At 39.9% G+C, this 10546-nt stretch overlaps 2 protein-coding genes across 5 annotated transcripts; one reads left to right on the forward strand and one right to left on the reverse strand.

The window, feature by feature from the left end:
- Positions 1-62: 62 nt before the first annotated feature.
- On the reverse strand, positions 63-2173 carry LOC127534846 (RNA exonuclease 1 homolog). The gene is made up of 3 exons (XM_051951118.1): positions 2032-2173; positions 181-933; positions 63-70 (listed from the first exon to the last, which is right to left on the reverse strand). The coding sequence occupies exons 1-3, from the start codon at positions 2171-2173 to the stop codon at positions 63-65; spliced, it is 903 nt and encodes a 300-aa protein (XP_051807078.1).
- Positions 2174-2508: 335 nt separating this feature from the next.
- poli (polymerase (DNA directed) iota) lies at positions 2509-10466 on the forward strand. 4 transcript variants are annotated; one of them, XM_022191507.2, is made up of 10 exons: positions 2509-2721; positions 2833-2940; positions 3033-3197; positions 3731-3877; positions 4071-4307; positions 4537-4715; positions 5753-5844; positions 5943-6076; positions 6853-7073; positions 8035-10466. In XM_022191507.2, the coding sequence occupies exons 1-10, from the start codon at positions 2619-2621 to the stop codon at positions 8791-8793; spliced, it is 2145 nt and encodes a 714-aa protein (XP_022047199.2). In that variant the 5' UTR covers positions 2509-2618; the 3' UTR covers positions 8794-10466. The 4 variants fall into 4 exon arrangements, with proteins under 4 accessions (XP_022047199.2, XP_022047200.2, XP_051806349.1 ...); XM_022191508.2 differs by having other exon boundaries at positions 2898-2940; XM_051950388.1 differs by lacking the exon at positions 2509-2721 and adding an exon at positions 2732-2750 and having other exon boundaries at positions 2898-2940.
- The last annotated feature ends 80 nt before the right edge of the window (positions 10467-10546 follow it).

The following is a 10546-nucleotide window of genomic DNA, read 5'->3' on the forward strand; positions in this document are numbered from 1 at the left end:
GATCTTGCTTGTCTGAGGTGGCAAGAAGACTTGCAGGCTCGTGGATTTTCTCCTCTAGTGTTTCAGTAGACTGAAAACCAATAATCTTTTGACATTCACTATTAAGTGCTTTTAAACATCCACTTAAGTCAACTACAGTTCCATGAGTGGGTGTTTTTTCAAGCCCTTCCTTATCAATACAAGTTGGTAGATCTCGGCTGTTCTTAACATCACAATAATTCTGAACTTTATTTGTATCAACTCCTGAAGTAGATGGAGATGTGATCTTTAGAGAACTATCAGATAAAATAGGTACTGTTTCAGCCTCTGTCACTTCCCCTACTGCATCCTGGGAGGATCTGCCAGCTACAGAAACAATAGGTTTCCGAGTCTGACCTTTCTTTTCGTCAGGCGATAGTGGAACATCAATAATTAGGATGCTGTCTTCATTAGAGTCATCATATAGCTCTGGTGATTGTGATCTGGAGAGCAGAACCTGAAATTTGGCTGGCTCTTTTTGGTCACAAGATACAGAAATTCTTGCTTTTTTCAAACCTTGCTGGCTTTTCTGATCCTTGCCTGAAGAGCTGTAAGTCCGCAAGTCAGCAGAGAAGTTGGACAGGGGGTCATACTCCAAATCGGTTTTAGGTTTTGCGTTATCAACCACATACTTCCTTGCTTTGGCATGTGTTTTAGTAAAGCCTGAGCATGAAAGCAGTCCATTAGGACCTCCGTCTACATTTTTACCAGCAGTCTCATACCTGCAAATGGGTGCATTGTTTCTGCCGTCTGCCTGTACAGTCTGGTAGTGTGACAGTCGCCGTTGCTCCTGCTCTACCTCATGTCTTACGGTCTCAATTTCTTTGTTGATCCGCTCCAGCTCATGAAGGCAGTCTCCGGTCTCATCATTCGCTGAAGCGCCACAGGCAGGAAATAAACAGCCATTCTGGACCCCTGTTTAATATGAAAATGAAATAGGTCTTACTAGTAATATTGACATGGTGGAAAATAATACTGGATGGAATTAGATAACATATAAATATGTTTTTCTTTATTAGTAGTTAGGTTTCAAACCATTTGAAAGAATTACTTGTGCTTTTCGTGTGCATTTATTTTTGAACACCAGAGTACCACAAACTGCCCCTTTAAACACTGAACTGAGAATCTTCAATAATTACACACCATGAAGAAAACCATTTTCCCCATTTCCTCCTTTGACAATAGTGAATGCACAAATGCGTTTAACTTTATTACATTTCTCCACAACTTATTAAATTCAAGGAGTCAAAAGAGTGAGTAGCTTTAGTGCCAGTGCAATACCATCCAGGTTGTTAATCAATTATGCTAATTTAAAGGCTTTAAAATTTTTGAATGGGGCATCTAATCCACTTTATTCAAAAATCACAGAGTACGTGTTTTATATCGTCAGTCACGCATATACAACCAAGACTGAACTGAAAAGTAGTTTCTAGGCACACGATTAATGCCGACTATTCGAATATTCGGTTCGGCTCCTAACGTCTGACAGAGTTGGGGGGTATTTTGAACATACTCACATATAGCCTCTTCACAAAACGAGTAACGGTTTAGAACCCGTATTTAAAGATTCTTCAGCCTCTCTGAGACCAGTCAAGGCCAGATTTGACCTATCCAATTATAGCACGTTTAAATCTAGACCTCCTTTACACTAATCCACATTTTAAAAAACGAGCAAAATTTCCTCTTTGTTGCACTGTCACAAATAGAACAAAGGTTTCCCATATCAGAAACTTACATTAAATAATCTCTAGCCTCGTTGTCACAACCTACTTCAGATATGACGAGTCTACATAGATCAGTAGAAGCAGTTAAAGCGAAGTATTTTGCCGCATTTTACAAACACGACAACCGTTTCACAAATTTTTAACGTTGGTTTAGCTAAAGTTTGTAACACCTTGATGTGTCATTAAAAAGTTTACCTCTTCCGTTGAATGGGAAGCTAACTTCAACGTCCTAAACTAATGCACACCTGATGTAGCAAGCAACTCCGGCTAACATAGCCTATGGACTGACCTGCGAAAACCAACGTCGACGAGGCACCAAACGTATGCCGCGCTTTTGCGGCATGCTTGAACAAACACTGAGGTCGCTCACACTGTCCACGCTCTGCCAAGGGACAGTTTATGTCGGCAAAAAGTCCGAAAGAGGGAAACATTGTCGAAGACGACGGCTCTCACGTTGCGCAAGTACTTCAAATTAACGGCCGACCGTCTGCAGGCGCTCCAACTGAACTCCAGGTGACGTCAGTCTCTTTTATATAGGGCCGTCAGGTCGCGCGACGACCGTTACAAAACTAATTCCTTAAAATTACTCGAGATAATGTATTTTTACGACATATATTTAATTTAGTTTAGTTCAATTATATTATCTGGTTCATTTAGCATACTTATAGACACACGGAGTCTATGCTTAAAAAAACAGTATTTTTGTGAGGTTAGTTGCTGTGTTGCCGTTACCCCTCCACGTCGGCAGATGGCGTTGCTGCACAAAACTGAACTGAGACCAAAAGCGACCGCAAGAGTAAAACAACAAGATCACAGCAGCAGCGGCACTGCTCTGCTGAATTTTAGCGGCTACAAAACTCGCACATTTTATTAGAAATGGATAACAGTGCGGACGAGATGGAAGAAGATGAAACAGAGTGGCAGAACAGTTTCGTGGATCCAGCTGCACCCACCCCCGCTGCTGCCGCCACTGCCTCTGGTAAAGTGTGAAACTTTAAGCTAGTTACGGTAACTGACAGCTGCTTTCGGCTTTCGTTTTACATTTTCACATGCAATAATGCACTTATTGTATGTAAAACGTGTGTTTCAGGCCCAAGCATCACTAAGACACACAAAATCATTCTGCATTTTGACCTGGACTGCTTCTATGCTCAGGTGGAAATGATCAGGAACCCAGCACTGAGAGAAGTCCCTTTAGGTAAACTAGCTAACTGCACATCATCCTCAGAGGCTGAAGAAGTAACGTTGACATGTTCCCATAAAGCCCAGAAATGCTTTTCATGTCACCAGGTATTCAGCAGAAATACATCATAGTAACCTGTAACTATGTGGCAAGAGAGCAAGGTGTCACCAAGCTGATGTCTGTGACTGATGCTAAGGAGAAATGTCCTGAACTGGTGCTGGTTAAAGGAGAAGACCTGACACACTACAGAGAAATGTCCTATAAGGTGACAGGTGAGTGGGAACAGCACCTTACACTGGGCTCTGCAAATAAAGCTGTAGTTGGAAAAGCATTAATGTTTACAGAAAAGTCTGCACTGTAAATAACACAGTAAATAAATCTATTTATTGGGTCCATTTTCTGTTGTGTGGGGAATTTTCCTGAGTGACATGTGAGTTTCATGTGTGATTTTCAGCCCAGAGCATGCATATGAAATAGTAGAGAATAATTTGGGCTTCCTGAAAAAATGAATGTACAATTTCAAAATTCCTGATTTTCATGTCAGTCTCACAGAAAGTAATTGTATGTCTACTTACAATAATATCAAAAGCTTTAATTTAAGACAAAAAAACAAGCCATTTTGACGCAGCTCATCTGTAAAAATCTCACACTCTTATTGTGACTATTATTACTACATTTCCTTGATTGCACACACATTATAACCCACAGACTACCTCATGCTACAAAGCTCAGTTAAACTGTTGTCCTCAGCTGTCTTTACTTTCCTGTGCTCACCTTGCTTTATCTTCTCTTGTCCACCACCCAGAGCTGCTGACATCCTACTGTCCACTGGTAGAAAGACTTGGATTTGATGAAAACTTCGTGGACATCACAGAGATGGTTGAAAGAAGGCTCGCACAGACAGTGGAGTCTCACAAGTTTTCATTCAAAGGACATGTCTACAATCATATTAGTATGTCACAGTTCTCAGTTTCCATGAGCCAGAGGCATAAATGAGTTGTGAAACAAGCCAAGAAGCTAAAACTTCTGAGATATTTGCATAGAACTCTCGGTTTCTCAATACATGAAAAGTTCACCTATAGATCTTCTTGGAGAGGTTTTCACACCCACACTTACCAGATTTCTGGGGCTTTTTTCTTGTCCAGGTGCAGATGTTCAAGCCGGTGACCATCCAAGGTTGGTTTTAGGTTCTGAAATTGCAGCAGAGCTGAGAGAAGCTATTCACAGCTCACTGGGCCTGACTGGCTGCGCTGGCATTGCCACGAACAAGCTGCTGGCCAAACTGGTTTCGGGCACCTTCAAACCCAACCAGCAAACCACCCTGCTGCCGGAGAACGTCAGTGACATCATGGGCTCCCTTAGCAGTCTCCGCAAAGTACCAGGTACAGGTATTCTAAATAATAGATAAGAGATTTTTTTCATGCAACGAAGTACATATTTTTGTGTTTTTATCAGGTTTGGACAAAATGAAATAATACAGCCAACTTACTGTAGATAACCAGTTTTATTTGTTTGCTGTTTTACATATTCTTTTGTGCAGTACTGCTTCAATATTTTCCTGCCAAAGTTATTTGATGTGTTTCTGCTTGTGGTCTCGTCATGCTTCCTTAGGGGTGGGTCACCAAACTGCTAAAAGACTTCAAGCCCTGGGAATTATCGGCGTTAAAGACCTACAGCTCTTCCCACTGAATGACTTGGTGAAAGAATTCGGAGGTCCCACTGCTCAGCGCTTAAAGAATCTGGCCCTCGGTGTTGATGATTCACCAGTCACCTGCACTGGGGCCCCTCAGGTAGGCTGGGACATCTGGGAAATTTTTAGTGTCTGCTGAAAATGAAGGAGTGTTTTAGTGTTGTGTTTTGGCAGTCAGCCAAGAAGTTATATATTCAGTTATATATCTTTTTTGTCACATATTTCTGGTCTTTTGAAGGTGACTCTTAAGCCTTTACAGTTAAAATGAGTATTTTAACAATGTTTCATGATAAAAATAAAAGTAAATTTCGAGGTGTGGTTTTGGATAATCTCCATGAGGGTAGGACCTTTTCCTTATAAATCAGAGAATCTGCCAAAGCAAGAATTTTGAAAGTTGGACATCTCAAAGTGACTACTGATCCACTGGTACAGTTCACGAAGATGGCTGGTAATGTTGTCATCAGTTTTTCAAAGTGAACCACATTCATTTAAATGTTAGTTTGAAGCATTAATCCATTAACATTTACCCCCCTTTTTATTAAAAACGACCACAAGCTTGGAAGCATTCTGTTTGTTTCACAGGGAAAACAGTTCAGAGCACATTGTAACTCAGCAAGTTTGTGCTCCTACAGATGGGAGAATAGGAAAAAAAAATACTCTTTGAGTGTAAAATCTTCTATTCAAATGCAAAAAAAAAAAAAAAAACTGCTGGTATAGTATTACTGTTTTACAATGAGTCTTTGTGCTTTTGAACCACGTACATTGAACATGATTGAACATTACTCCAATGTCATTCAGATTTTTCCTTCGCCTCTTTTAAGGCCGATGAGTTTTAAAGGGTTAAGTTCAGTCCAGTTTTCCTCTTCCTGTGTCTTCTTTGGCTCTGTCAGACCTTCCCAAAGTAAGGATATATAACTCAGACAAGGTCATTTGGGTTTGGGATTGATTGGAAAGTCAGCCTTATTAACTGGACGTGTACGATTTGAAAGAAGTGGCTAATGAAGCAGGACGGAGCAAAGAAAAGGTTATTACTAATATTATTGGAAATCCATATAAAGTACTGATCCCTCTGTTTCCAAATCTGTCTCAGTCTTAAGCCTGTGATATTATTCTATCAGTATCCTTTTCATCTTTCAGTCTCTTAGTGATGAAGACTCCTTCAAAAAAATGACTTCAACTCAAGAAGCTTTGGAAAAGGTTCAGCAGCTCCTGAGCAGTCTGGTGGAAAGGTCGGAGCCAGTTTGACACCGCCTCATTGAATCTGTTATTGTCATCTTTAAGGCACAACTTACTGAATGAAACTTTTATCTCTTTGGTTAAAAAATAGAATGCACAAGGATGGCAGGCAGCCTCAAACCTTCAGACTTACAATCCGCAGATACTCAGCGACCAACAAGTGGTTCGGTCGTGAGAGCCGCCAGTGTCCAATCCCGAACCACATCGGACTGAAGATCACCTCTGGTAGGGCCGTCCACCAGGAAACACACTCTGTCGCTTGTGTAAGAGCTCAGGAAGACACATGAGGAGGATTTATTTGGGCTTCCATCCCAGTAAAATTATCTAAAAGTGTATTCATTATGTAGCCTTTAGCAGCACTGATTGTCATGATTTGTTGGGTTATCAATGTCATTATAAAGTTTTTATAATGTCTGTTCATGTCGAGCTTTAACTCACAAAGGAAGACTTTTAAAGCTGATCTTAATGGTTATTTGTAAAAGTTTTATGGGGTTTTTCAGCATCTTTCAGACCATTGTTTCCAATTTCAGAGAAAAAGCTCCCACAGACTCACTGTTTCCTGTTAACAACCAAAGACAGAGATGATCGTTGAATGACTAATGAACACTGAAAATTCTCTGAAAAGCAAAAACAGACTTAATTGGAAGCATCAATAGATTCCTGTCTAAATCAATGAGGTTTCAGTTTATTTAGTAACTGAATTAAAATCAAAAAGTTTGCCAATATTTCTTGCTTTAATTCAGTGCAAAAACTCAAAAAGAAGCTTCTTCTAGAACGTCTAGATGAGCCTGATGTCAACCGTTACTTTTTAAACTATGAAAATGTCAAGGCCTTAAATTTGTCGAAACGAGTTGAGAAAGTTTTCAAATGTGTTTCCAAAATGAATGAGTAAACCCTCTTTAGTTATTTTTTGCAGTCTCTGTGAACCCATCTGTTCTCACTTAGGAACCTTGTCATCATATCCTGTTCTCCAAAACTAATTTTCTGCATTGTCTCTACAGGTAGCAGTGAGGATGCTGTGGTCCAGCTGCTCCCTGTGGCCATGAAGCTCTTCCACAAAATGGTAGACGGCAGCGCTGCTTTTCATCTCACCCTTATTAACGTCTGCTTCAGTAATCTGCAGCCCAGAGGACCTGCTGTCAGCGGGAAGGGCTCCATAACGTCGTTCTTCTCACAGAGCACGTCCCCCAGAAAAACACAAACCTGCTCATCACAATGCCAGGTGACGTAATGCTATATAGTGTTCAGAAAATGCTATCCTAGTTTCATCATCCCATTAGCAGGTCTTGAAAAGTTTGACAAAGGAACTAAATAGATTTTCCTCAAAGAAAGCCTAAAATGTATATGAAAACCCTTTTTTAAATTACCTTACAGATGTCGTAAAAAAAGGTTTTTGCATTTGATTTTGGGCTGTTTGAAAGTAGAATTGTGGTAAGGCTGCAACACTTACCTTTAGCAAAAGGTAATATGCTGATAAATAAAACAATGTCAAAAAGCAATGAAAAAAAAGTGACTAAAACTTTTTAAATGTCTTACTTTGTCCAAACAACCAATCTAAGCCCACAGACATTCAGTTTATTTAGAACGAAGATCAGCAGCAAAACTACTCCTCTGAGAATCTACACCCTTAAAATGTGTAGCATGTTTTCACATTTTTGCTTGAAAAATGGCTGATGTTATTTTACAGTCGATAAACTGATCATAGAATGCTGCAACAGTGCATTTTGCTTTAGGAGGCTGTTTAAATGGCAGCAAACATTGTCACTTACAGGAGCTAGGATCCTCTTTGTCTCATGATGGCCATGTTTGGATTTTAGTCCCAACCTAAATGAATGAACCGTTTTTGTTTCATCCATCTATGTTTTGCCATTGACCTCGAATCACTGTGAATCTAGAGTAATCCAAAAATGTGATACAATTACTATTTGAGGCCACATTGGCTCTATTTGGTGCCGTGTGATCTCAACCCAAGTATTCAATTTCATTTTATTTCATTTTCTGTTGTATAAATGTTATTAAGGGATGTTCAGTTTAACTTAATGAGCAGAAATCCTGATGCTGCACTGAAGAGATCTTTGTGTTTTCTTCTTCTTTCACCCTGTGCTGCAGAATTTTCCCCTCTTATAAAGAGTACATTACTGCTGTGTGATCATTCATGGTCCTCCTCTTTTACCCTCCAATAGGATGATTCCTGTCAGAGTGGCGATAGTCGCCTCATGGATCGTCACGTCGGCACACACATTCAACACAAAAGCCAACTCGCCATGAACAGCACTTCTAGCTCTAAGGCAACATTACATGGGTTCAAATGGAAACAAAGCTCTGTTGTTGCTGTAGAAGAGAATCAAAAAGCCTCCTGCAGCACAGCGGGATTAAACACTACAGAAACTAACAGTACGAAAACACACCTACTGCCCCCGAATGTTGACCCAGAGGTGTTTAAGCTTCTTCCAGAGGAAATCCAGAATGAACTGTTATCACCTGCTTATTCAGACTCCCTTTCCAGCACTTCTAAGAGCTCATTGGCCACTGATGTCCCCCATATACCTAAAAACAAATCTTCACAGCCTTTTACAGACTCACAAAATATAACAGAAGTAAAAAAGGCTGCAAACCAATTGGATTCATCCGACACAGCGACCGCCATGAATCACCAGGGGCCTCCAGGCACAAGCGCCGTTCCAGAAGTAAACATCACAGAGAGGCTGTCATTCCCTCGGTCTTCTGACTGCGAGTTCCCGGGAAATGTGGACCCTGAGGTGTTTTCTGAGCTTCCGCTGGACGTTCAAAGGGAGCTGATGTCCGAGTGGAAGCAGCAGAAGCCGATCCTGAAGGTTCCTTCGTCCAGGAAACAACCGAGAAGCTCGATGAGCAAAGACAGAAAGGCTGCAGGAAAAAGCAGCCAAGCAAACAGTTTGTTCAAGTATTTCAAACCCACTTAAAGAGGGATGTTCACAAGTCTGCTCTGCTGAGGAGGATTCATGACCGTTAAGTTTGTCCTGTAAAGAAAATCTCCTTTCTTACTGTTGCGTTGCACTGCTGTTAGTAGAACAAAATAAAACAAATACTTATTTCTACAAAATCTTGTCACCTAATTTTGGTGACAGTACTGTAAATTATGATTTTACAAAAGGCAGCGTCACAATATGTAGGATCTCTGGAGTCGTTAAAAGATTAACGATCCATTAAATTATTTGATATTACAAATGATTTCAGCAGAAAAATGTGATGAAAATATTAAATAATTATTTTGAGGGCTAAATTCTTTTCAAAATCATTCCTGTTGCCCTATAAAACAATATCCAGTTCTAAAATACTTTGTAATTATTGTAAAATTATTTGTGAGTGTAAATCCTTTTATTGTCCAAATAGACATCAGTTAATAGAGTTTGGCATTTTTATTATGCAACTAAGCAGCCAGTCACTGTTCTAAAGCATTACACACAAACAGGAAATCTGAAAAAATGTCTTTAAGAATTATAATATCAGATCAACAGCATCAATAATAGATATAACACCTGCCTGAAAAATTACAGTTCATTTTGACCAAGACAACAAAGGTAACAATCACACTAAGGTAAAAGTATTAAGAAGTGTTTTCACCAGCTTTCAGTAAAGAAAATAAAAATATAAAATTTGATATTGAATTTAAAGCATCTTAATTATTTTGACGTGTTTTCAGCATTGTGTTAAACGCTGGAGTTTACCTAAAGTTCACTCATTTTGTGCAGTAATTGTATTCATAAATATACTTTTATAAGGCGATTTGAAATTGGATCCGAAGTCATTCAGCTTAACTTTATTGTTTTTTTTTGTTTGTTTTCTTATTGTTTAGAGAAGCAGGCTTGCTTTGCTGAACCTTTTAGAACTGGGGCCGGTTCCTTGGTTGAACAATTTCCACTAAAATCCACAAATGTACACGTTATTTATCAACTGGGGACATAATCCAGTTTTCAAATAACCTTTCTTTTTCTTTCTTTCTCATGAGAAACAGCAGAAAACACAAGGTCTGTAAGCTCAGCCCCACTTGCAGGCCTGAAACTCCTCCCTGGATCACATGTGACACGGGGAGGAAAGGTTCAGGCTATACAATGTGCCATGGTATCATGAAAGTGCTTATTTTATTGATTGAGGACGAGTGGAGCGACTTATTAATGGACGTTGGTGCTTCCCGCCGATAGACTGGTAAGGTGCTGAAGGTTTCTCTTATGCTTGCTGAGGGTATTTCCAGGAAAAACCCAAAACAGTGTTTGTGTGTTAATCTTGAAATATGCTAAATACAGATTTCTGCAGGTTGGAGGCTTTATTTCTCTGTTTCTTCTCACTCTACTGATCCCAAGAAAACCACTGATCATGCATAAAGGGAAACTATTCCAGATTTCATGGCACCATCCCATGACTCGGACCCTAAAATTTTGCCAACGAGCAGACTTTAGAATATAATAAATAGATGTTCTCTCTCAACCAACTTGCATAACCAAATCTGATTTTCCATGCTGCCTTTATTGGCTCGCCTTGGTCCCTGCAAGTGTAACCGAAGCGCTGCGGTGTCATGCAGTGTGGAACTGCCTGCCCAAAGACCTTTAAGCCAATAAAAGGAGTTCTGTCTGCCAAACAGGCTGTTGTTTTCTTGCTTAGAAAAGTCAGAGAGAACTCTGGAGAGGCATTTGACTGCTCATGTGGAAGCCAGCTCCG

The sequence above is a fragment of the Acanthochromis polyacanthus genome, chromosome 7 (genome assembly GCF_021347895.1).
Source record: "Acanthochromis polyacanthus isolate Apoly-LR-REF ecotype Palm Island chromosome 7, KAUST_Apoly_ChrSc, whole genome shotgun sequence".
NCBI classification, from domain to species: domain Eukaryota; kingdom Metazoa; phylum Chordata; class Actinopteri; family Pomacentridae; genus Acanthochromis; species Acanthochromis polyacanthus.